The sequence below is a fragment of the Ammospiza nelsoni genome, chromosome 6, assembly GCF_027579445.1.
Source record: "Ammospiza nelsoni isolate bAmmNel1 chromosome 6, bAmmNel1.pri, whole genome shotgun sequence".
Classification (NCBI taxonomy): domain Eukaryota; kingdom Metazoa; phylum Chordata; class Aves; order Passeriformes; family Passerellidae; genus Ammospiza; species Ammospiza nelsoni.
Window position 1 is genome coordinate 42,811,987 of NC_080638.1, and position 27,998 is coordinate 42,839,984.

Sequence of the window (27,998 nt, forward strand, 5' to 3'; positions counted from 1 at the left end):
TGCAAGAAGGATAAAAATGGAAAAGCAATTTACAACAATTATAATGCTTGTCAGACTTACACCCATTCTATAAAGCACAAACTTTCTACTTCCAGAGCATGCATTACATGGCCTAGAGCACAGTCAGTGATGGTGTATTAGAAAACAACTCCAAAGTGTAAACCTGCTTCGACAGACAGTACTTTATTCTTGTCCAAATGTATGTTTCCCTTCCTGTTGTGCTTACCAATACATTGCTTGGATTGCAGTAAAATCTGATCTCCTAGAATTGCAGTCCAGCAATACTTGTGTGCTAAAAGCTGTTGTACATCATCACTATCCTAGATTAAATTCTCCAATGGGCCCATTTAAAGTTCATATTGTTACTTCGTGAGGAATAAATGAAAGGGGGGAAAAACCCACCCCAAAATCTGGACACAAAGAGATTGCTTCAAAGAAGAGATATTTATTATAAAATTAAATTCCAAATTCTACCTCATTTTCCATTATCACCTGTACAAAACGCATTTATAGCTCAAGGGAACATTCTCCCATCCACACCATATGGTACAGTAATTGCACCATTGTAGTTAAAAGAGTTCAGTTCAGACAGATGCACACACATCCCCCCGCATTAGTAAGAAAGGTTCAGGATACAGAACAGAATTACCAAAGAACCCCTCTCACTGCTGCTCCAAACTCTTGCTTAGCCAGAAGCAAGCTCTTCAAGGATGGCTCTGAACCTTGTCTCTTGTAAAACACAGTAAGCTCACCTGGCAAAGTTTTAGAATCAATTACAAATTCAGCAGGAGTGCTATCTATGCTAGCATGTGATAGCCACAGATATTATTTGTGTTAACCATAGCCCTTGACATTCAAGTAAAGAGCATAAAAAAGTTTACAAAAAGTGAAGCTACTTGCAACCAACCACTTAGTATAAAGTACTAAGGTCTTAGTACTTTAAAGAAGACAGAGAATTTTCAATTCTGACTGCTTGCAGCCAACAGCCCTGTCCCAAAGAAAGTATGCTATGAGGGGGGGTGTTCTTACCCTCAGCCTTCCTTTCCCAGCAGGGAAGAGCCTTATGTTGTTCTAACAGTCCCCACATTTTTGCTTTCATGACACATTTGCCCATGTGTGGGGTCATGGGGTCACTTGCTGTAAAGGAGAAAAATAAATATCTTACCTCCATTCCCCAGCTGGCAGAGACACAGGGCACTGCTAAGGAGGTTTTCACATTGCCAGCAGGATCCTGAGAGGAGGAATCAGTGCTTGTGCACACGGTGCCAGCCCAGAGGGTTACTCAGTCACAGCATGGAAGGGAAGCTGCTAAGAGTGGCAATGCAGAATTTCAGGTAAATGCCTTGTGTTTCCACAATAGCAGCTGGTTTGCTCTCAAGCCCCTTAAAAACAATCTCTGAAGGATTCAGGAGGGACAGGAGGGAACTATCACATAACACATTTGTTTACCTTTCCCTAACAAGGTTCTGGTTTTCCTCTCAGAACACATGACAGGTCTGAGAGGAAGATGTCCTGTCCTACCCCTTGTCCAGGCACCTGTATGAAATGGATGCAAAGCCCAAAAATTAGGGGAAGCAAAGACATGTCCTGTACTTTGGGCATTCCTCAAGAACCAGAAGGAAGAAGGAAGATATAAAAAAGTATATTCTGTCAATGCCCTTTGTGCAGCAATCAGCCTTTCCAATCAAGATGCAAAAAGAAAACCCTGTGCAGAATAAAGAGTGGTGGTGGCTCCCAGGGCTGCAAACAATGGTGGTAAACAGGGGTGACACAGAGTCCTCCACCTGGACCAAGGGCAACCTTGGCACAGAAATCTCCATTCAAATCCTCCTCACAGTCACATCTGTGTCTCATAGCATGAGTGGTCCAGTTCCTGGAAATAGGCCAGGCCCTGCTGCTGGAATAGATGTGTGCCTATTGATGTCCTGAAGCAACTGTTAGCAGAAACCTTTTAAGATGGATGGATTGCCTAGGATAAAGCTAGATGAGCCCAGAGGCCCTCTATCTATCCTTCAGAGACTGAAGAGCTGAAAATAGAGTTTACATACAAAAAAGAATTTGAAGCAGGGAACGTGGCAGCCTGCGGCTTTTTGTGATTTGAATCCATGGATACAGTTTGATGAAATACTTTGTCAGTGATAAAACGAGCCCTGTCAAGCAGGGTTCAAAGAGAGCAGCTGCTCCAGAGCACAGCACCTCTGGCCCCAGAAAGCACCATTAGCTATTTCCATGTGACTGGAGAAGAGGACTAATGAGCAGCTCTCAAAAAGAACCTGAAATCATTCCACAAGCACAATGGGTAAAACTGAGCCAAAGCAGCCCAAATTCCATCCCAAAAACAAAGAGTGCCTTGCACCCACTGCCTCATGTCTGTACCACTTAGACATTTCAAGACAGAGTCAGGAAGGGAGTCCAAATTATTGTATTTTACTGACCTCATAAAATATCAGTTACTATTATGTTTCAGTAATGGCCTGACAGATTTTGTTTTAAGAAGCAAATACTGAAGGTCAAATTCCAATGGGAGTAATTTTTCTCCTGAATGAAGACAGAGCTACATCAATGTACACTTACTTGAAAACCCAACCCTTGGAGTCCAGAGAGTGCAGAGGAAATGTCTGCCCTCTAGTCTTCAATGTAGACCTTTCCATCCTTTAAACTCCAGATCAAAAATAAAAATTCTGCTGGAACTTGCTCCCTCTTGTGGAATAGCTAGATTTTTCTTCACTGTATGCCTCCAACCACTTACCAGCACACAAGACCTAAGAAACAGTCTCAATGTCAATCAAATGCTCTCAAGAAAATTTCTGAAGTGACAATCCTGAAGAAAAATAAACCTTTTGTCTGTGTTGAAAGAGAAGCTGGATTTGTGCATAGGAAAGTGGGATGAGAGCACTAAATTTGCCACCTTCAGCACTCAGCTGCCAATCCACATCCAAAAGATTATTACTAATAAAGGATGGAAGAATCCTAGCCAAGAAACAGACTAGTTCATCTTCCTCAGGCAACTCCTACAAAACTGACCCCTTAATAATAACTGAAGAAACCAAGGTTATTGACTCAATTTTTGCACTCCCAAGGTTTAATATGATGAATAAAGGTGTTACAAACAGTAATTCCAAAACACAAGCTTCTTAGATTTTTGGGGTTTTTTTTGTTGCTAATGCTAAGGGGAAGTGTGTAATTGTATGTGCTGGAAAAAAATGCACTTTAAATCATAGCTTTTGCCAGCTCTTCTGGCAAATCCTCCCCATGACAATGGGATTCCCTTAGGGAAAGCTCATATTGAGGACAGCAATGTATTAAGTCAATAATCTCACCAAGAGATTGGTGGATCACATTGTTACAAGGCAGCACTGTGCTGTCTGCCTTCCACATTGCCAACAGTTAACAATTTGCTGCTGCTGTCACATCTGGCAGGCTCTGAAGAAGTCTGCAGCCTTCTCCCACATCCTTCTTGCCTATATATCACCTCTGTGAATTCCTGGCTCATGCAGGTAGGAGCACTTCCTGCAATAACAAGTGGAAAAAAATCATCAAACCCAGGAGCTAATTATTGCAATGGCTTCCCACCATGTATAAGTAGCAGGTGATCAACTCAAAACCTTGAGAATCAAAAGCACAGGTCCATCCTACCTGAGCTAGTATCTCTAGGAGTAATGTGACACACCAAGCCAGAGCCTTACAAAGCAGCTGCCTTGCTGAACAATGCTGTGGATCTCTACTAGAGAGATCCCAAAGCAAGTCTGACTGGACTCTAGTCCCCCACACAGAACAACTGTGCTAATGCAGGCCATCCATGTGGTAGGAAATGGATTGGAATCCCAGATTTGGTAAGAGAAATAAATGCACAGTCCACTTTTAACAGCAGACACACCCACCTCTTACTCTCCCTCTACCTGTAATTTTGATGCAAGGCTGTGAAGCAAAGCAAGAACTCTGAAATGAAAGGCATGAGTTCATTGAAACATACATAAAAGAGTTTTTCAATTATTTCCTGAGACAGGAATACAGCTGTGATCTAAGTGTCATTCACATTGGATACTACAAGGTAGCAACTTGAACTGTAAAAAGAAATTGACATTGGATGAAGAGTAGGAAATGGAATAAAAGAAACACAGACAGAAATAGACCTAACACAGGACAAAGGCACCTGATAAATCAAATTCCACTTTCTTGGAAGGGGTGGATTTTACATTCAATGGCTCTTGACACTTCACAGACAAAGAATTTTTGCCTGGCCTCAAATTTCCTTGTAATTTGATGTTCAGCAGTCTAGAGAAGGAACGTGTTCAATTTGGGAACACTGAGCAGATACTTTGGCACCAGCAGCCCGTTTTGCAGATGCCACATGCATTGAGATGCAGCCTTCCCCTGAAAGCACAGGCACTGGCACTGAAATAGCTGGGAACAAAAGCTGAATGACAGCTGTCTGTAAGGTTTCCAAGCTATCATTACAGTCTCCAGTACATCCTCATGCTGGTCTCCACAGCATACTGGGACTCAAAATAAACCACCTGTCATTTCTACTGTAATTTCCTTGGCACCTTCAGACAGAACTGAAAGAAGCTACAAAGAGCTGAGCTGGAACAGTCTGGCCCTGAAAACAGGCCTGCTAGATGAGTTGTAGAACTGATTAAAGGTGACCAGAGAGAAAGGCAGTACATAGAAATAAACAATTTCCATCTCTGCAATGGGCCTGGGAGACAGGCAAGGCACAATGGCTCAGGAGATTTCAAACAGACAAATTTCAGTCAAATTTTAAAAATCCAGGGTCAGAACAAACAAACCTTCAGACAGCCAAGGCAGGTAGAATGAAGTCCCCAGGTACTTACAGTAAGCTTTCAAAAACCTTAAGAAAGGTTGTTAATCTTGCTAGAAGTCCTATAGTGCTTCAAACTGTAGTGGTGCTTAGATGACAAGAAGGAAGACACACATATGCACAGAGTGCACATGCAACTGCAGACAGCCTCCAACTTGTACTGGTCTGGCTGCTGGAATGCCACTGCTGTTGGATTGACACATACTGCTTCAAGGAACTGGCATTCAGGCAGCCAGCTGTCCATTAATACAACCTAAGGATTCAGGACATGAGTCTTTTAATTTAAGGGGACCTTGTCATCCTCTGCATCTTCCAATGCAGGCAGTGCAAACAAATGCCAAAGCAACAGGGTTACGATACCCAGAGTCCTCCAGAGAGGCCTTTTACAGTCACGTCCTCAAAGCACCAGAATCAGCCTGGCATGCAGCAGATCCCATGTTTGTGATCCATGTTCCCAAGCTTCCTTTGCTCTAGAATTCCCAGGAGTCCATCCACCGGAGCCCTGCCATGGGGCTGCTCGGGTGGGAGGCCATGGGTCCTATCATCCCATAGGAGAGGGGATGGAAGAGGTAGAAGCTGTGGAAAGATACCAAATGCAGAAAGAAAGAAATCAAACACAGCACAGTTTTCCGTCTCAAGAAATTCCCGCCTATGGGACCTTTGTCTTTGGACTGCTCTAAGTTTTACTGGGAACCTTCTAATCTCTGCTGAATCCAATATATACCTAGCACATAGTTTTATCACGTGGTATTTTCTCTTAGAATCTGAAAAAAGCTACAATAATGAACAATTTGCCTGTATTTGAGGAATATGTCACCATCGTTGGGAATAGAACCACAAACCACTGATTGGGAGGTTTGGAGGAGAACAGAGTACTCACACTGTGTGCTGCAACAAAAGACAGATTCCCTGCAATGGAAAGATGCTCTATAATGCATTACAGGGACACAGATGCTGAATCTAAACAAATTTGAAGGTTTAGGATTAGGCTTGAGGATGTCTAACAAATCAGCAGAGAAGGAAAAAGGGAACAAATGCTAAGGATAATTAACAGGCAGCAAAGTTTCTATTGAGATGGCAATTGTCACACACTCCATTCATGAAAAGTTCAGCTGTACTCACCTGTACAGGATGAGCAGAACCAGAGCCAGGAATCCACCTCCATATACCTTTCTTGCTGTAGTGCTGGGTGACAAGAACCCAGCACAGAACTTCAGTAGTGCATCCCAGGTGATTCCTAGGAGAAGGAAGAGGTAGAAATCAGAAGAACAGAGGTGCTGTGTTCACAGACTAGGCTGACAAAACTCTGTTAACACCAAAAGACCATGTCAACTTTTGAATTCATTTACCTTAGTAACCTTCTGAACCACAGAAGGTTAATTGTTTTGTATCAGAAAGGTTCTTTTTGCCCTACCTTTCCATTTGAATAAATGCAAAAGAGATCTGGGTGCCAGATGCTAATGAAGTTGGTATAAATTCACAGGAAAAATGACCAAAGCCAAATTATAAACAGACATGACAGAATGGTGTTGGCAGCAAACAAAGAGGGAAGTAACTTATATACAAGAATATATAAGAACAGTGAAATAGCAGAGACCAGGAATCCCATCTCTAAATTTAAATGCCGTAAGCACTAGACATGACTGCCTCTTCAGGTTGACTTTTTAACAAAATTAACAAAAAAATTTTTAAACAGAAAACCAACCAACCACCACCAAAAAACCAAAACCAAACAGACAAACAAAAAATTTGCACTGCAAGCTGCTTTGTGAAAAAAGTTTTGAGTAAGTCAATGCTTTCAAGCACTTCACACAAGCAAACAAAGCCTATAAAAATAATAAACCTTTTAGGCTGAAAAGCATTCAGTTTAACAGAGTATCACCTTTTTCCCTACCTTGTCTTCTCCAAGACTCTAGTATTTACCTGTCAACATGCTGGAAAAAAGCATGGCAGGAAAGTAGTGGTGGAAGTAGAGAACTCGTCCCATCATAAAAAAAGGGAGGTAATGAAGGAGCCAGCCCAGTGCGATCTGCCCTCCAGCACGTAGCACCACTCTGGACAGTTCTGGAACACAAATAAACACACCTCAGCAGAGAAAAACTCAGCTACAGTTCCCATTTGCAAACCTTAAACCACTAAGTAAACTCAACAGGAATGATCTTTTCAGGAAGCCATGAATTGGTCTGGAATTGCTTCAAGCCTCTGCAACATCCTAGCTGCATTCTTCATAAACATACAAGCACTCTTCAGGAGAACAGCTGCCAGAAAAGATATACAAAGTCCTAAGGCTCAAGGCATGGCAGGAGGTTGGCCATGCTCTAAATTTAAAGACCAAACATGCAGTTTCTCCATCTGTGCATCAGACCAATCAGTTGATTCTGGTTTCTGAAGATTTTCATTGTCTCTGCAATGAGAGCCATCCGGATGACCACTTTGTCAGCCCTTCCTGGAAAGAAGTGGTGCCTAGCTTTCAGAGCCTGGGGAAGGGACAAAGAGCTCTGGTGTCTGTATACAGCTTAGCCAATAACTTATTGTATAATTGAGTGGTTTCCCATCACATTTTAGAACTGACTTCCCATAAGGAGATCTAAAAAATGAAGCAACCCTTGATTTAAACAGGAATGATGAAAGTATGACTAATTAGGGCTTGTGAAAAGCTTCAAAACCTTGGCAATGGACATAATAAAGGATCATTATTATCTCTTGTATTTGTCATTTGCTTTGCATAAATATCAGAAAACATTTCTTGTCTTAAGACACTGTGCAAACTACCGAGCACATGCAGAGCTTGACAGCAGGGTATTGATTAATTGGCCTGTATCCCTTGTAGCCAATGTAGATAGCCATGCACTATTGTTGTAGCAGATCTGTGGTGTTCACTATTAAACTACAGCTATGATTTCCCATGCTTTTCCCTGTGGACACTGCTTGATAATCCAAGCTCAATGGTTTCCCACCCTTGACACACCAAGTCTTGCCATCCACACACTTTTAAGGTTCCTGCAAAAGGCATCTATGAAAAGGAAGACTGACCTCACCTTTGAGTTCAGATGTCAGTTGGACACCTCTCTTCAGTGCCACTGCAGTGGCAACTGTTATCAGAAGATATAACCCAATAGTGACCAGATTCAGCCACCAAATCACCTACACAGGAGAAAAAGAAAGATTTGGGACTTTATGCTGGGTGTGTGCACATGACATGCAAACATAAAGAGTACAATTAGAGAGACAGTCCAAAAGAGAAGGAAGAGAACTGGCAGAAGAAAGACTAAGCTAAAGTTTGTTAAAGACATTGGCTTGGAACCTCTCACTCCAACTTACCGGGTTTCCAAGCAAATAAACCCGATAATCTGTCTCATTGACACCAGAAAAACGCAGTCCCTGAGGAGAGATCAGAAGGGAGAAAAACAGGGATATTCATCAGTCCAGTTTGTATTCTGCACAGCATCTAAGGTGAGACAAATTCCCATCTCAGGTGCTCCAAAAGAAAGCTGACAACATCTTCAATGCAATTACAAGGTGGTGTGCTTCAAAAGGCACTGCAAAAGCACTTGAAAATAGAAAGGAATATGGATTGATGAATATACCTGGTAATTGATGGGCCAGTGCCAAGGTTTGGATGTGACTTCATTGTCCTTTGGTTTGAGGCCACTGTTTCCCTACAGATAAATGAACATAAAATTTAAATGAGCAGGCAGGTATGCTGCAATGTCTACCCAGAAATGTCTGTGTACAAAAACATACATCAATACCCTTCCTGAGTGAAAGTTCCTTTTTGACCTACATAAACACATCATCATCCACAATGGTCACAATTAGGACTCTGAATGTTCTACTACTATTATGCAAGTGAAAATGGGTTTTGGGTAGCAAAAGAGGCAGTATTCTTTCATTTCTCCAGCTTTCTGTCACTAAGGATACATGTTGCATAAGCAAGACCTTTTTTCATTAAGCGACTGCTATGACAGGTTTCTCTCCACTACATAAAAGAAGCCTCAAAGATTATTTCCATGGAAACTCATGCAGGTGCTTCCTTACCTGAGACAGCATTATCACTGATTGCCATGGAAACACTTAACAAAAACACTTTACAAGTACTAACAATAACGTGCTTGACTACTTTTTCCTCTTTAAAATCTGAGAAGAGCTTCACAAACAATAGCAAAGAAAACCCTAGATTCCTTTCTCAAAATATTAACTTCTCCTTCTTCATTCTCATTGAGGAGCTGGAGGTAGAAGGGCTGTGGCCAAGAGTACAAAGAGCAAGCATAGGAAAAAACTACAAGAGCTGTCCACCTTGCAAATATTAAATCCGCTTTTTAGAAAAAGTATATATTCAGAGATAAAAAGGAAACCAGAAATCACAGCTTCTTGATGAACTTGAAAAAAATCAGAAGTTTTCCATTTTCAATCCAAACACTTACTAGTTTTTTAAGTGTCTGTTTAGCTGATATTCCTTATTTTGACCACAGTAATATCCTCCTGCCTTACAAACACTAAATTTCCTTTAAAGCCTTACAGGAAGGTAGGGAAAACATTACATAACTAGGCTGTAGCTAGATCACACCAACAGGAGAGCCAGGCACTAAGCACAGGGCTTCCAAACTTGGACTTGGAAGATTTAGCTCCAAGATCATCCTTTATTCTAAGTATAAATTCAAGTAGGTTGCTTGGGCATGCAAATTCTGCCCTAGCATGCAGCCATCACCCAGATCTCTCTGAAAGTGCTGTTTGTTTTTGAATGCAAGAGAGAGGAGGAAGAAAATGATAATCTAGAATCAGTTATATCATACCCGGATCATAACCATGTGGGATTCTAGCAGAATTTCTGCAAAAGAAGGCTTCAAAACATCCAGGCTGATATTGGGCACTAAAAAAAAAAAAAAAAAAAAAAAAAAAAAAAAAAAAAAAAAAAAAAAAAAGATTATAAGTTTGTATGCTTTCTTTTTATTTACCTTTTTCATAATAAACTAAACTCTCTCCTCCTACAACAAATCTGCTTCCAGAACCTCTTTTAATTCTCTATGCAATTCATTCATACTCTAAACACAGTGGCTTGCAGTCAGAAGTATCCCCCAGTGAACTTTACTACTGTTGTACTTCTAAATTTCCTCCTTTACTTCCAGGAGCAACAGAAATATATAGAAGAACATGAAATAAATAGATTTGTATTTCTGGCTGCTATTAAGAGACACAGGCTTCATAGGTTGCTGTTTATCTGTAAATGAGCCATAAGTATGGGAATATAAAATGCATTACAACAGAAGAAATTCTACCAAGTCAACAGCCCAGGATTTCTCTCCTTTGGTTTGCACACAGTTGCTCTCACAGGAGGAAGAACAGTAAGTGTTCTAATAACTCAGAACTCAGCCCAAGTCACCAGAAATTCATGGGATGAAGACTGTGTTGAACAGCCCAAGCCAGATGAGCCTGTGAAACAAGCATAACTTCTGGATAAGCCTGCAAGGCCCACCTGCCATTACTGGCAAACTCAGATCTCTGTCACACACTATTAATTTCTTGATGGTACTACGAAGCCATCATTTAGCACACCCCCAGCAGGAGAAGGAAAAAATACACCAGAACAGACTGGATCTAAGCTTTTTTTAAAAATCATTGAAATATATATGACATACTCATATCAATGACAACAATTCCCAATTAAACAATGTTAGAAATAACAGCCTGTATTGGAGTGCTTCACACTTCTGTAACACATTAAAATCTCAAAATCTTTAAGAAAGTCTTTATATTTCCACTACACTTCAAGCATTACCACCAGCTTCCAGTAGAAACAGTGAAATAGAAAAGGGCTCTGCATCCCTGCACACACTCAAGTTCAGCAAGTTTGCACTTTGGCTGGGAAAGAACACATACATTTCAAATGCAGAATGCCAGTTACTGCTATCTGATAGCTCATCCCTTCTTTTAAACAGTAAGCCAAGATGCACTCTCTATCAAAAAGGAAATCAATTACTTACATTTAGGGTTAATATGATCTTCAAAGTTCCAGAGGGAATTGGGTGTCTCCTTCAGGTATGGTGTGCAGGTCACTTCTACTTGTTCCCAGCCCCTGAGGATCAGCAGAACAGTTCACCACCACCCCACAGGAACACTCAATATTTCCATTTTGTGTTTAGTTTTTGCCCATTTAGCTTTATATTTCTCCATAATGCTTCAGCAGTTGCATTCTTACATGCTATAGGAACCATGTAGAAACCAAAACAGATCTGCAAGGCAGCTGACACCAAAATTCTACGGAAAAGTTGAACCACATTTCTCACTTTCTCACCTAAAAAGCCCTAGGTGGATATGTGGGTTTTTGAAAATTATGCACCTTGCCAACAAGAAAGAATCTATGTCCATATCAACGCTTACAGTGCCTCCAAAGAAAATCACCATCGTGAATTTAAGTCAATCCATATCTACAAGAACTGCAATACAGAAACAAAACAACTACCTTAGAGGATACTAATAACTGTTCTTTAGTCTGTCACCCTATGTCTAGCAGGTCACATCAAAGACTTTGGGAGAAAGTGCATCAAATCTGACAGAAATATGACAGATGAATAGGGAATTTTCTGTCAATCACTACTTAGCAAATTTCATTAATTAAGTAATCCATTACTTAATTAATGAAATTTTAAAATTTCATTAATTTAGTAAATTCATTTTTATAAAAATATAAAATGTAGTCTAACCATCTTTATTTGCAGTTAACAAGTATTTTTTTGCCCTCAGCTGTTACTATCATGAACATTTTGTGACAATAACTTCCATTCACATAGCAAACTGTTAGTGGGGGAAAAAAAAGAAGAAATCCAATCTACAATGTTTTCTGAATGCTCTTGATGGAGGTTGCCTTTTTTGTTAACTGAACCCATTATGTGTCCATGAGCCCAGCTTTATGGTGATGTCTAACTGGCATTTGCACTCCTGGCCAGGCAGTTGCCTGCTCTGTGATTCAGCATCCATAGGATTCTTTAGAATCTGGTTTTACCACAACCTAGTGTTTCCTAGGGAAACCTAGGGAGGCAGCTCTCAAAACAGCAGCAACATGAGTGCACACCTCTGCCTCAGGATCCATGTCAGCATCCCCCATGGTGCAGCTTTACAGAGAGGGCAGCTTGCTTGTCCCTGCATACCTGGGCAGCTTGCTTGTCCCTGCTTGTCCCTGGATGTCTCTGCATACACCTCATCTGAATGATGAAGATGCATAATTCAAGGACATATAAAACGCCAACACCTGCTAATAGCAGTTTGTAACCACTGCCTTGCTTTAGATACTGCATGCAAAAATAGCAAAGATCTTCTAATCACAAGATTAATACCAACAGAAAGCAATTTTCAAGATTGTGGTACAGAACAGCATTAACTGCCCCAGTTTCCAGTGCTTTTTGCAAACCCCAAGGATAAATAGAATGCTAAATAACACAGCTATCATCCCCTCCTGGCCTTACCAGAGGACAAGATCTATGTCCATACCACTTTTGGATCTCTTAGTAAGGGATATTATTTTTCAGAGCTGCATACCTTCACTGTAACAGACTGCATAATCCTAACCCAGATTTTCCCCTCTGGCCATACTCCTATACCTGCTACTTACATTTTTATTCTCTTATAGAAATGGAAGAAAGGTACTTATTGCTTAGTCTAAAAGTACCATTGAGTAAAGGAACATGGCATCTCAAAGGCCTGCAGAGGGTGGATATTTACCATTTTGGCAGAGTCTTTCCAGAAGATCCCAATACACAGCCTGTGGCCACGTGGGTTAGCCGGACCTGGCTGCGTAGGACTTTGATGAGCTGCCCAGTCCTTCTGCCCACCACCTCAATCCTCCAGAAGTCATTGGAGTCTCCTGTTCCATTCTATCAGCAAACATGCCATTCGAGAAAAATAATTACAAAAATAGAAAGCAGAAACGAAACAATGCCCAAACTAGAAGACACACAGAACTGAAGCACTGCAAATAGGAAATTCTGAAACTCCACTGGGTGCAAAGCCAAAAAAACTCACCCAGACCAGCCTCACTCACACTTCACAGAAGAGATTCCCCATCAGGAAGACACCATTCTAGACATAAGCAACTACTCACAAACACATCTCTATCTTGCCAACTTTAATTTTGTTTGCTTTCAATTCATTCTTGACTGTAGCTCAGAGTTACAGCATAAACAGGGGCAACTTGGCTGCTACACAAAAGGGGTTTAGGCAACAGATCTCTGCATTTAGAAATTCAGCCCTCAAAGCATATTCCATCTTTGTGATTCAAAATTCTGTCATCATTCTGTCAAAAAAACTCTTGTCTATGTGACAAGGCCAAATACATAAAATAATACTTGTCAGAGCAACTTCAAGGTTGCTCAGTTTGTCATTTCTGGAGTTGAATGCTGCCAAAGCTAGACTGACAGTAAAAGTTTAAATTATTTTTTTATCTGTGTTCACATTAAATAGACCTTAAATATGAGAGAAGGCATTTCATACTACATCAGTTTTTTCCTTGAGGATGGCAGATGTCCATCTATCATCCTGGCTAACAAACTAAAAAAAGCAACAATAAATTCCCTTGGCATGATATGAACTCTTCCCAAAAGAAGCTTTTGCTTTGTCTTCCCTTCACTTACTATTCCATAGCCAGTGACCTGAAAATGCTTCCTTGTCAGGGGAGCCTCATGCTGGTGACTGTGCAGATTTCTAGAAGTTCTGAAATGAAATTAAAAGTCAAACCTTTGAACCCTTGTCAATTTGTGATAAAAACATTGGTTTGAGCCATTCAGAGATCTGCCAGTACTCTAACCACTGAATTCCAGCTGAGGGCACAGCAGGATGCAGCCTTAACGGGATGGAGTGGAACTGTCACTTTCCAGCACATGACTCTGAGCTTATGCCACACTGGGCAGTGACGAAAAAGGATGACGGCATAAATAAATCCAACCCTCAAAATACGATTACCATCACTAAAAGGAAAAGAGATTGGAAAGAAGAAAAGCAAGATCCTGACCTTTTGTGATTATCAGTTTTGCTTTTGCAGGGAAAGATTGTACCATTTAGGTGGAAATCAGTAGCCACCACTTAGGACCAGCACAGTGCAGACCTGTGAGCCTCCCACACTGGCAGGGTCTGCCAGCTGAGGCAAGCAGAGAAACCTGGCCACAGCCTGTCAGTCCTTGCCAAAAATGCTGTGGACAGTACCCATTGTGCTGCTGCTGCTGCCCAGCTGCAGGGACACTGCTGTCCCATGGGATGTGCCACAGTCCAGCCCCACGTGCCGCCTGCCGGATCCTTCCCCAGCACCACCGATTCACTGCCGTGCCAGGGACCTCAGCAGCCCGTAACCCATTTTGCCTAATCAAGATGTTATCATCCTCATTACCACATATTTGATAGTAAACTCCTAAATTCAAAATTTAAAAAAATAAGTCTTACAATCGTTTTGGAAGCCTAAGCAATGGTTTGTGCATACACCATACTGAATACAGTACAACATGATTTCCTGGCACAGGAGTTAGAGGTTGTGTTAAGAGATCAAAGCTAACATTACACTAGATAAAGACTAAATATCAAGTCACTACGGTTACCCTGCTTCCTCTTAGCTATTCCCTGCAGAAAGGGAAGGGATCAGCTTCCACTTCCATTCAAAGTGTTTAACTGCTATGATCTCAGTGCTGTTGAGAACTTCAGCAGGTGGGTACCTCCTATGAACATAGAGACAGGATACTTGCAGTACACTGAAAAAAACCTCTATATTCTTTTGTCTAGAAAATCCAGCATGGAGACAGGCAACAGAATGAGGGTTTTGAAATTGCTTCTCTGGAAGAATTACCCTGATTATTGCACCTCACACAACTGAAGAAATCTCCCTGCTGCTTAGGCAGGTAGTTCTAATAAAGTTGAGTGGTTCTCTCTAAAGTTTCTCATTTAATATACACTTTTCAAAACACAAATGATGTTTTTAAGAAGAAAAACTCTACAGACCTCACACTGGAAACTCAGATATACAGGTACCTCTGTCACACGGCCTGCTTGTGCTTGTCTAACCACAGTCTCTAGCAGGACAAGTCTCCCACCAGTTCTGTTCAATCACACAATCTCTTTGAATCCCAGAAATGATCCTTACTCTTTATGTTCCAGACGAATAATATCTCCATGCCTCACAAACTCCACAGGGCTTGAGGAGTCAGACAGATCTGCTGAAGAAAGACAAACTAATCATATCAATGCACTGACAAACTTACCAGGGTCTTAGAAAGTTTCTTGCTGATGCTTGTGCCTCAAGCAGATAATAAAGCAAAGAAAGTTGCGTTGACCCTAAGCCTGATGTAAAACATTGCTCTAAATTCTAATCCTGAGAGCTACTCCAAAGAATGTGAACTATAAATGACTCTTGCAACACTGATAATAATTTTTCTTATATATCTACGTTATTTACATTTTTTGCTATTCAGACAATTCTTGTTAATTTTTATAAACACATGCATCAAGTAAAGAAAAGGAAACTGCCAGACCAAGCATGCCTCAGCTACATACACTACCTGATCTAAACCAACAGCTTTCTGCACAAACCATAGATAATCACATTCAGTACTCTTATCTTGTCCCAAGCAATCACCCACAAAAATCTGTCAAACACAATGTACCAGACTGTTACAGGACCCAGCTTTCCCAAGACTCTTAGCCACAATAACAGATTGCAATAAATATTAACTCAGTTCAGACAAATTTCCTCTCTGCTGTTATTTGCAGCCCTACACAGCTGAAAAATTGTCAATGCAACCTTCAGCTAAGAAAAGCTTATTTACTTCAGCTGTACAATCTGAAGAAGAACCAAAAGCACAGTAGACACACACACAATGTAAATCAAGAGACAGCTTCCCCTCATTCTTCCTCATCTCCTACTCATATCCTTGAAGGATACTCTGCCCTGGAAAGAACTCAGAATATTCATGTAAAAAACAGAAGCAGCAGTTATAAAAGGCACTTAACTGGTTTTTGTTACCTGTATCTGAGTCATGTTTCTTTATGATCCACAGGTTATTCAAATCTTTATGTAAGTAAGCAGTGACCTGAAATGACAGGATTCATTATTTTACATAACAAGAAAAAAGCTGTTGATAGCAGTCACACATTCACCAGCAATTCAAAGCCCCACATGAATGCATCAACCACACAGAAGTCCTGAGATTACCTTTATGACAGTGCCCCCTAGAAAACCAGTTATGGGGCACTCCTTAACCCAGATGACACCTCTTAGCCAGTGCATAGCCCACACTCAGAAGCACTACCCTTCATGGCAGTTCACATGCACCAAGAGCCTCCAAACACAGCCTGACCTCCCCTCACCCTGTTTCAGAGGCTCCTTCTACAACAACAGGATATCCAAACCAGAGCTCCTGCATAATCACTGACCACTATCTGAACCAGGACACAGAAGCAGCACTGGCTTTACAGACAGTAGAGATTGCTGACAACAGGCTGACTGTGACAACCACAACATCTGCCAAAAGATCCAGGCAAGGTAAGGATTCAGGGATCACCCATTACAGCCACACGGCTAACCCCTGCCAGCCTGCTCAGCTCACACAGAGCAGCTGCACCTACTGCTACCATGGACACAGAGAGCATCTCATTCCAGGCTGCTGCTGCCCAGAGCACGTGCAACTGTACTCCCTTTGCCCACCCTCCTCTTAGAGAGCAGCAAGCCCTGCTCTGTAGAACCCCAGCCCAGTGCCCCACCTGGGCCTCTCTCTCAGGTGGGAGCAGATGGCCCAGGGGGTGGGTGAGAGGCAGAACACAGGAGTGTCTGACCATGGGGAAAAAGGGAGAGCTGGAGGTAGAACCTCATACCTTGGGGTCAAGCCATTAGGAGAGGAGGAGAAAGTAGAAGCAGAGAAATCACTTTTCCTCTCCAAATCTCCTCCAAATTCCTCTCTAAATTCTCTTCCCCTCTCCAGAGCCCTGAAACTACCCTAGAACCCTACTGCTGTCCTACCATCAGGACAGGGAACTCTCCACCCTTTCCCACTTTCCACAAGGAACTCCCATTAGTGTCCTCTCCAAATTGCCCTTCCCTGCTTATAGTGTCATAAAGCATGATCTGCACTCCAATTTTGCCTATGCTTGAGGCAATTTAGCATGGCATCTCCATACACTGTAATAAACATTAATGTCATGCTAGAGTATTAGAAATTCTGATTGTGACAAGCAGCAGGAAAAAAGATTGAGACAAAGTTTTTACTTCTGAAAACTTCATCCTAGCCACAGAGACAGCAGAGAGTTAAAAACCAAACACTTGTGTTTCTCTGGCAACTTTCTTTCAAGAATCTCAGAGCAATTTTTAGACACCAATAATCAAACTGCAGAAATACATCTTGGTAAAAGTGCAGAAGCAGCAAAGATTTGTGAAGCTTGATAATGATGGACAAAAATAAGAAATCCACTTAATGTTCATACTTCTTAATTAGAGATAGTTACATGATTTCTGATTTCTACTTTCACTTATTGCTTAATCATTTAATGAGAAGCCCTTAGCTCAGATGGTTTCCATATGGCTACATTAGCTTACAAATGCACAGTATCTAATTTATTGAGCAAATTCTTTGGTGACAGAAGAGGAAAGCAAGGCAAAAAGGAGAGGGATTCATGTAAGTTCACAGAGGCCAGTGGCTGGAGTAAAAACAATATAAAGCAGTTCTATTCCCTTGCTTTTAATATACAGCCAGAAAAGCTGTAAGATAATGTACTTGTTTTAAACAAAGTTTTACAGCCTTCCTTGAGGTAACTTTCATTATGGAAAACTATTCTGAAGTTTTCTTGGACTCCGTTTATGGATGGTGGCCTTGTTACTGTAAGCCACTCTTCTGGTGCAGTGTGGTAGGCTCTCTTCAAGCCAAGTGCACAGCTGTGGGACTGAGTGGGGAACAGATGCTGAGTCAACACACAGCTCCTACCAGTTTGGCCCCTAATGCCAAATACAAAGGGAGTAACCCAGGGTTGTAGACACAGGCAATACCCCAGAGCACCAACCTGCTGCTGGCGAGCCCCAACGCCCTCGGGATAGAGGTGCCAGTGGGAGTGCAGGTATCCCCCTGCCATCCGAAGGTTCTTCATTGTCACCACTGACCCATATGCCAAATCTGCATGAGAAAGGGGGAGGAAAAAAGACATAAGACAGCTCTCCTGTATCTCCCCCAGCTAGTCTACAGTGCTGGATTAAGCATGCACTCCCCATTGTTTTGATGGAATTTTGTTTCCTGTTTGACAGATTACTCCACAGGGCTCATTGCATGCTTATCTCCCACCCCTAACCAGGATTCAGTGAAACTGTTATGTAACATTTGGCTGAAACACTTCAGACTCTCCCACTAAGTTTTAACATAAACAGACCTGGTAAGGCATTCCTTTGTTTGTAATAACATGAGAGTTTTGAGATAGCTTTCCCTAAGAGTATAACACTGCTGACCCCTACAGCAAGACAAGAGGGAAGGGAGGCAAGCTCAGCTACTGGATAGCAGATATACACTGGCTTAAGACACCTTCCCTCCTAGCCCCCCAACACAACTCGGCCTTGAGAGATCAGACCTGATATTCCCCCAGTGACAGCTCTGGAGCTGGGTACAGCCACAAAAAAGCTGAAGTAATCAGAAAGCTAAACCATTTTAAAGGCTCAGTAGTCCCTAGCCAACCTGAGGATTACGGAACAACCACAGAGCCTTCTTTTTTGCTAAATTCAGATGCATTCTGAATAAAACAAAGTTGGACCAGTGGCATGCTGTGTCACAAAAGTTGACAGTTTCCATTTACACATATTTTGTAAACAAATCCCACATTGAACACTCACAAATCTAAGGTGAACAGGAAAAAAACAGATAGTGACCATGCACTGAACATGGTGATATTTTCAGCCTTTTTCTTTCTGTCAATTCATAAAACTGCACAGAAGAAGAGTGTGGATCTGAGCTTGACCATGGAAGGCATAATTCCCACTGCTCTGCACTTAGTCACAGGGACACCATTTCAAGTTCTCATGTACACTGACAACATTCAGAGTGCTTTATTCATGTGGACACTCACGCTCTGGAACGGAGACGTTATGAAGATTGTTCCCAATCAGCTGAGATTGAAATGCTGAACTGAAGAAACCATCCCCAGGACCACTACAAAAGATAGCAAAGAATATGACAATTAGAGGTCTCACTAAGCAGCATACATACCTCTGTCATGCATTACCAAGTTGTTTTTATAGAAGAAAAATTATATAACCAGACTGGGCATCTGAAGAAGAAGAGTGGGAGCAGCTCCCTTAACAGGCACACTTCTCTAATGTCGGGAATCACAGTAGATAGAGACAGTCTTGCAGGAAATTGTCCAGAGCTGCAAGGACTTGAGGTCACAGAAATGTACATGCTGGCACTGCACAAAGCATCAGAACTGTCTTTGGGGGTGCGCTTACAACAAATAAACTGACCCACTGTCAGGACAGATATAACAAAGCCTTTCTCTGTGACTCCTGTAGTGTTATTTCTGCTAAGAGGTTAGTGGTAAGACCAGTAGACTTTACCCGATTTATTTTTCTATTCTTTTTCTACAGTGAAATGCTTATTCACCTCATGTTTTAATGCTGGCATATGGAAAACATTACTTGGCCATTTTACTAGCTCTTTCCTTGTAAAAAGCATCCCTTGGTTGCCAGCATTCAGGAAAAAGCCCTTCCTTCAAGCACACTCAGACTCTTTTAATCACAGCCATTTTTCAGGAATGCAATGACTTTTTAATTACAAAAAGATAAAGAATGGAGTTGAGACATTTTTCAGGTCCCAGAAAGAGAAGAGGAAAAAAATAAGACAGGAAGTTTCGTTAGGTTACTTGCTTGGCATTTCAGAAAGTCTCAAGCTCAAATTCAATTTCACTGTCATCTTGGCCAGAGAGTTGGGGAAGGGGATTAAACAAAGACACAGCTTGTGGCTGTGCTTCTGACACTGAAAGTGGACTACTATATAACCAATAGCCTTTAATTCAAAGCAAAACCAAGTAATTCTTCTGGAAAAAACATTGTGAAATACCTTCTATTTAACACTGTAAAATGAACAGCAAACATAGCCGTGTAGAGGGCAAGCGGGAGGAAGATGAGGCAGAGTACACGAGCCAGTAAATGCTTCCCAAACATCACCTGTAACAAACACAGTCTGCATCAAACAGTGCAGGAACAACTTCACTCCTGATTTCACAAGACTCTGAGCAGCAGTCCTGTGGCTGGAGCTTACCAGGTTGTAGAATTACCTCAGAAAGGCCCAGATAGAGGTAAAAGCTGAGGCAGACCTTGCTGTGTATCTCCAAAAGCTGGAGCTATGGTACCTCAAAATTTTAGGGTCATGGGAAAAAAGACAAAAATAGGCAATAGGAGAGTTTAGTGCTCCGAAGTGCTGAGCATCTCTAACTTTGGCAAGGAGGTTGGGCAGCCCTCACTGAAAATACTTGGAGAGCAAGGACCTTAACTAGTTTATCAGTGGTACACATCTTGACCCAAAATCCCAGCAAAGAGATGGCTCCCAAAATAGTAACTACCAAAGCTAAGCAAGAGGGAAAATGAAAATTTGTTCCCCCAATAAGTCTATGCAAATGTGAATGTAACCAGAACATCGTGGGGATCTAGATATGCTTCACTTACAGAAATCATCTTGCTCTCACACTGCAACTTCTAGTGCTGCTCAGCCAGAAACTACAGAGAAGTCAGCAGCAAAACCTGTTCTTCAGATGTCCCAAAATGAAAGCAAAATATTTTATTTCAACCAATTGAAAATATGTTTTGCAAACAGATGCCAAAGAAGCTATTACGTTTTCACATCCTACTGACACTGCTGGTAGTAGAGTAAATAATGTAAAATAGAGGGTGGATAATAAATAGCTGTGGAAGAAGAAAAAAATTAAATAGCAAAAACTGTTTGCTAAATGGCCAGACTAACTTCAAAGTGGATGAAAGCAGATGCACTTGCTATTCTACATATTCTTTAACATACCTATCATATAATCATTAAGCTGATCATTCTCCATCCTTTAGTACCAGAACCACTTAATTCAGAAGGAATGGAAAAAGCTGAGCACATTGCAAAACTCAGTGAAGTCAACAAAGGAAAGAGCTGTTCAGTTCAAGTACTTCAGCAGAACTTAATAACCACTGGACACTTAGAAACTAATGGTGATTGATGGTACATAACCAAATATAGGCAGTGGAGAGGAACATGAACTACCCTCCAGTTCCCTACTTAGAAAAGCCTCAATATGCTCCAGTTTTCATGAAATTGTTTTCTTTAACTTCAAAGACTTCAATGCAAAGTCAAAGAAAAGAAAGTGCATGTGAAAGACAGCAGTGAGCAAACCAGAACAATGGATCAACACAACCTGAGAATTCTAGCAATCAACTTAGTCCCCAAAAAATTGCATATAAATAATCATGAGAAGCTCCCTAACAAATGCAGAGGTAAGTTATTCAGGCTTTCAGGAGATTAATCCTCACCTTTTTTTTCCCCCTCTCCTCAAGCACCAAGGTTGCCAAACAGCTATTCAGAATGCATCTACCTTCTGGAGTAAATTTCTTTACATATTCTAACACCCGGGGGTTTGCTGCCTTTGCTGCCAGTAGCACAAATGAAATCACTGTGCAGCTGTCTGCTGGCACAAAGCTTAGACATGATGGATTTGTTCTGTTTCAAATGCAATTAACTGACTTTGCTCAAGAAGTGTTTCTCTGGAGTTGGAACATTGAATCTTTGCAGCCCATATTGTTCACATTAATCAAAGAAAACAAATCACACAGGAGGAATAGAAAAAGTCCCTCCCATGCTCCCACTGTTTATAGGACAAATGAGACAAAAACAGTAAGTGAAAAAAATAGAATTTTCAAGCTTCAAAAGAGGCTGAGACAAGAGAAGAACTGAACACCTTTTAAAAGATATGAGTGAAGAATTTGTCTTCCTGCCGGTTGCAGGACAGCAAATGGTACATCAAGGCGTTTCTCCAAATGGCAGATTTCACACTTGGCAAACATAAAATGCAATATATTAGACCAGGACACTCAAACCCACTAGCAATTTTTTTAAAGCTTAGAAGAACTAAATGTGTGTGAAATCAAGCAGGCTATGGCTGTCTTCATCCTCTCAACTGGCTATGGATACTGCAGGTTGCAGAGCATTTCTGTGACTCATGATGCTCCTGCTCTGCAGCCTCTGCCCCCTTACTCTCAGGCAGCAGAGCCTGAGCTCACGCTGCTTATGCAAACCAAGTGCTGCAAGACACACCTGTCTGCCAGGGAGCACATACCCCTTGGAAGTACAGGTAACAGTGCTGGGCAACATCTTGCTTTGGGCCACTGTAAAGCCATTCCCAATGAGCATTTTTAGCTTAGACTGAAAATGTAGCCAACTGGAATGGTAACAGTTTCTCTCAGGAAAAAGTAACAATCTTTATGCTGTGTTTGTATACTATAATATCCTGCTAACATAAGTGTGGCTTTTTGCAAAAGTGTGCCAATAATTTTTTCATTATAACCTTAATTTCCTTTTTTCATCACCACATCAGATGCCCCTCTCTGCTGCAGACAGAGTATCTCTGTTTGGGTACTTGCAGGCTTGTCAAAGACCAGGAAAATTACAAGCAAACAAAACAAATAAACCTTTAAAGTAAAGAAAAGCCTTTGAAACTCACCAGTGACAGGCTGAGGTTCCCCAGCAAGTCCCATAGGTCATAGATTGTGTTCAAGCCAACCAAGAGGACTACAAAAAGGCCAACAAATTTTACCCCCATTGCTCCAGCAAGGCTCACACCAGTCAGACTCAGCCAGAACCACCAGGAGGCAGAAAATGGCCTGCAGGACCAGTAGAGCGAGTCAGTAAATAAAATGATGGCTACATGAACAGGCAGCCTATGATCACAAAAATAAGTAACAGATCAGTTACCCCACAAAATTACAGTCCATCTTCTCAGGAACCCATAAGAAGTGGAAAAACAAATTTTTCATTTAGTTTAGAATCACACAAGGATATTGGTTTCAGATAGAGGCTTGTGAAGCCTTGATACTGGCTTCAGGTACACTTAAGCCAGGGGCAACCCTAGATCTCCCATTCAAGGATGGAAACACAGATAGCAGGTACAAGCTAAAATACTAGTGTGAAGAAAGTCTGACTACATGGATGTTCTGGAAACAGAAACAAGAACTTTGCTCCATAAAGTGCAAACTTACTTCTCTCGGAAATTTAGGGACACGGGGAAGAACAAGAGGCAAAGAGCAGCCTACTGTAGTAAAGCAAGAAAGCCTTAGCAGAAAACATCTATCCAAAACACAAACAAAAACTGCAGCAAAAAGCAAACAAATTATAAACTGACATAAAACTGAACCATAGAAAAGAGATGAGAAAAAATGACAGCAGAATTTAAAACCTTTTTCCTTCTGATTCCTAATGCCTTGACACTTTTATTTCAACTAGACAAAATCCCCATGACCTGCTAAGCAACACGAGAGCTAGAGTTGGCTTTTAATTTGTAGAATATCAACTACTTTGACAACAGGATTAATTCTAAGATATGAAAAACAAATTCACATCAAGGCACACAGAGCTGATCAAGCACTGCCTTGTAATTTAGTGCTTGCATTTCCTGGGGAATATGCAGTAGATAAGGATGGCCTTGGACAGCTGTACATGATGCTGCAGGCTGCATTTCAGCCACACGAACTGCAGACACACTAAGATGGGTACAATCAGTTCTTGAATGTTTCATGAAATAAAAACTGCTCATATATAACACAGAATTTCAACTTTTTATGTCTTTGAATTTGGTATGCATTTCAAGGAAACTACCCTGTGCAGCCCAGCCACAAAGAAGCCCTCTGACACATCCCAATACCTATAAACCACCCCCCTTTCTGGATGGGTCTATAGCAAATATCCTTAGCAACTTGACTACTTTATTCAGAATCATCCTGGCTATATTTTCCTCTAAGTTTTTGTAGCCATTGCTCTAAACCAAACAAATTACACTATTTACCTCAGACAGCAGGACTTTTAAAGGTGCTTACAGTCACAGGTAAATTTGTGTACTACAGGCACAATATTTTCTCTGTAACTACACAGACCCTCAGAGTAAAAATTTCTCTCTGCTACCAACAGTCATTTTCAGCTTCAAATTTCCTGAAATAATCTCATTTCAGACACTCACACATCACCAATGGCAGCTATTACTTTAACTGTGTGAAAGTTAAATACCTATAGTTTAACAAAATTATCATCCTTATCTTACCTGTCTGCACAGCTGTTACATTTCACCATACTCAGAACAGCTCCCATGAGAAAGAACATTAGAATGGGATCCAGCAGAATATACTGGGATAATGTAATACAGCCTGTATCTGCAAAGAGACACACAGCAATGTCAGAAAGACTTGCAGTTCCAAAGTGAAACTTAGATTGTGGGAATCCAGCTTCTTCAGTGTAGTCAAGACAAGAAGGCAGGAAATTTCAGAAACAGAAGGAGATCATAACATTTCATCTTTTACCTGAATAACAAAGGAAAAAACCCAACAAAACAAAAATAAAAACAAATATAAGAACAAAAGGCAGTACAGCAGTATCTGTGAAACACCATTTGGAAAGTGCTGATAACATATTCAGATGCAGAGGACTACAGCCAGCAATTATCTACCTAAGGCATCACCATAGTGCCAGAGGAGAAGTCATCTTTCAGATGGTACCTATAAAAAATGAATATGGCTTTGATATTTAAAGTCTCCATTTCTCAATACCTGTGTGTCCTTACAAAACTCCTATTTTGGTTAACTTCATTTGCAAGGTCAATTTCTCCCCTTGGCTCAATTCAACAAGGAACTTTATTAATTTCTTATTGTGAACTCTTCTAAAGTAATGCAGGGGCTGTTAAAGATCTCTATAATTCATACAGGAAACATCAATATTTCACTGGTGGGTAAAATCATTCCTGACCACCCTCTTTATAAAAATAAGGTGCAGTCTAACCCAGTTCTGTGGTTGTGCAAATAACACAAGTACACCTATGAACCAAACAAGACTGTGAAGTTCTTAAGGGGACCACCAAGTAAGAAGCCTCATACACATATACATTTTAAAAAAGTGAAATTACTTTGCTTTGAGAAAGTCTCTCATTAACCCAAATATCCCCTGGTTAGGTAACACGTGCTAATGCAGAAATTAAATTATTTGAACAATTAAGATACTCAATTTTGCTGTAGCAGGAACACCTACCAAAAATAAGGATGAAAGCCGTGAGTAAGGCCGCGGGCAGTGACTTTGATAGTTCCAACACTGTGAGGTAGGCAAAAGGAACCAGGCAGGAGCCAAGAAATGCACAAAACTGCAAGAAAAGATCATAGCAGAAATTATAACCCCACCCATGTGGGACAAGAGCTCACACCATTTCCTTTCCTTCATCTTCCATGCCTACAACAACAGGAGGTGTTGCAGCAGCTGACCCAAGTCTCAAAGAACATTGGACAAACGCCAACTGAACAAAGACACTGCTCAGAGGACAGAGGCTTACTCTGTTCTGCAGTGGTGTCAGTAACAACAGCCAGTCACACTCCTGCTAGACTACACCAGATATTCATAAATGGATGCATCAAGTAGGTGCACTACATATCCATTACAGTCTTTTTTAACAAGATACTAGAGTATGAAAGTTAAGAACAAAATATACTTGCACCTTATATCTTTAGCAGACCAGATTCCCCTCTCCTACACAAATCATACCAAGGATAGTTGGAGGAGAAAGAGAAGAAATCAAAACAAAAGAAAGAAAGACCACAGTAGAATTTATTATCTTTAATGTCTGTTTCTAGTACCTCTCCCACCTTTGGCTCAGGGAAATGTAAAACCATGAACTTCTGGAAACTAAACTAAGAAAACATGCCTTCCTAGTTTTTAGTTTTCTTTCTAGGTAGTAGCAATTGGTCACTGTTTCTCCTTTTGACTTATGTGCTGTCAGTTATATGGCTCTTCATCTTCCTAAAAAGCAGTAGAGCCAGGGTTTCAGATCAAATACAACTCTGAATTCTGCCCTGCTGTCCTAGGCCCCATCAGCATACTCAGCTTAGTGTCACCAGTGGTGGCAAAGTGCAGGTGACAGTGGATGACCCTGGCTTTTTGATACCCTTGGCTCCCCAGGAGATTAGCCAGGCACAATGGAGTGAGAGAAGCTCAAACTCAGCAATGTTTGCTTTGCAGACAAGGCAAGGTATCCATCCCATGCAGCAGTGTAGTCTCACTAATTAGCAGGAAGAGCTGCCCTCAATTTTCACCTTAATTTCTTACCTGGCCTCTCAGAGACACATTAAGACTTATTCACAATAGAACCACTAACACTTTTAAAGGAGCTTAAAGACAAGGCACAAGGCTAAACAGACCTCTGACCTGATCGAGGAGAACTGTTCTTATGATGGAACACTGTACTGAAAAGCACAGGACAGCTAACCAGCTTGACAGGAGCCTGCAGAGCCTTACCCCTCTCATCCCTACATAGTTGTGCTGCTCATATCGATCCCCTGGCTTCTGGAAAGGAAATGTACCATCATATCCACTAATGTAGCCAGCAAGTCCAATCAGCATCTGAAGAGAAAACATGAAAAAACTGGTCAGGAAAATCACACTGGAGGAAAAAGTATCCAGGCCAGCAGCAGGTAAAATTTTTATAGAAGGCCCATTGATTCAGAGGACAAATAATTCAGACACATCATCCAAAAAAGAGTTTATTTACAGAAATCATTTACATCCATACTGCTCTTCGTCTTAAGGCAAAATCAGATTTTTTTTTGCAACAGACTATAAGGCTGACTGCAAGCTCAAGGAAAATAGCAAGTGTGGAATTGAGCAGAGAGAATCTGTTAAGTCTCCCATAGATCCCTATCTGTTTAGTTTCAGGAGACTCAGTCTGAAAGAAAGATAACTTTGACAAGTCAGGAGGATGCACCTCCATCCACACTACACACTGTTGCTAAAACAACTTCATTTACAGAACAGGAATCAATGCTCTCAGGGTCATTTGTGGCAGGCATCTCATTTGCTCATAAGTTATCAGGAACTGTTTGCTTCCTTTAAAATGTAGGCTTCTATTACATATGTCCCCCAAGTGTCACACTGATTTTTTCATGTCAAGCCTTTCAAAAACCCAACATACAATACTGTTTGGTATTCTTATATCTGAAGCATTTTTTGTGAGAACAAAAAGTTGCAAGTCGAGGCTCTGGATACAGAATGCAAATTGCTGTGGTGTCAACAACAACAGTTAGGAAGGATTTTGCTGTTCACCACATCCTTTGGCCAGAAGGCAGAGACTTTTATTGGCCCACTCCCACTCCTGTGGCTTCTGAAACATGCAACAGAAAAGCACTTTACCTTCCCCAAAGGGGGATGGACATCAAAGAAGAAGGTCCGATTAATGTAGTAACTTCCCATCTTCCCAAAATGAGTTTCATCCCAGCTGGAAAAAACACATCAACAAAACACAAACCACAATAACCAATCACCTACAATGCTGAAGAGAGTTTAAAAAAAATCCAGGAAGATCTTTTTACTTATGCTTTTTATAGTATAGAGGGATACTGTCATACATTCCATATGAGACAATGCGTTATACTCAGTGGGAAATCATGGACAGCACTGCAGCCATTGTGGCAAAGGTCCTTTTTTTAAGTTTTATATTATCACTGCAAAACCTCCAAGGTTTGCCAAAAGCTTTGCCCTTTTGCTTTCAAATTGACCTTAGCGAGGTTTAAAAGTCTGCTTGCTGCACAAAGATCCCCAAGACGCCCTCCCCGGTACCCGGTGCCCTCCTGCAGCACGGCCCGAGAGCAGCGGGGAGGGCGCGGGGGCCGGCCGGGGCTGGCCGGATAGCGCAGCCCTGCCCTGCGGCCCTCGCTGCCGTGTGCCGTCCCCCACCTGCCGGGGGTGCAGTCCCGGCCGCTGTGGCCGGCAGAAGGGACACGCACCCATCCGCACCGCGGGGCCCGGGCAGCGCCCGGCCGGAGAGGCGCACGCCCCGCCCGGCCCGTACCATACGTGCGGCGGCTCCCGCAGGCGGTGGAAGCGGGAGGCGAAGCTGAGGAGGGTGACGAGGGCCAGGGCGGCCGGGCGGGCGGCGGCGGGCGGGGCGGGCCGCGGCG

At 41.6% G+C, this 27,998-nt stretch overlaps 1 protein-coding gene across 1 annotated transcript; it reads right to left on the reverse strand.

Moving 5' to 3' along the window:
- Positions 1-155: 155 nt before the first annotated feature.
- POMT2 (protein O-mannosyltransferase 2) lies at positions 156-27,956 on the reverse strand. The gene is made up of 21 exons (XM_059474814.1): positions 27,890-27,956; positions 27,232-27,316; positions 26,341-26,445; positions 25,087-25,195; positions 24,110-24,218; positions 22,520-22,679; positions 19,882-19,988; positions 18,893-18,975; positions 17,846-17,955; positions 15,819-15,885; positions 14,940-15,012; positions 13,447-13,525; positions 12,539-12,690; positions 10,804-10,895; positions 9,616-9,692; positions 8,410-8,481; positions 8,144-8,203; positions 7,861-7,966; positions 6,746-6,886; positions 5,945-6,059; positions 156-5,398 (listed from the first exon to the last, which is right to left on the reverse strand). The coding sequence occupies exons 2-21, from the start codon at positions 27,289-27,291 to the stop codon at positions 5,293-5,295; spliced, it is 1,983 nt and encodes a 660-aa protein (XP_059330797.1). The 5' UTR covers positions 27,292-27,316; positions 27,890-27,956; the 3' UTR covers positions 156-5,292.
- Between the last annotated feature and the right edge of the window lie 42 nt (positions 27,957-27,998).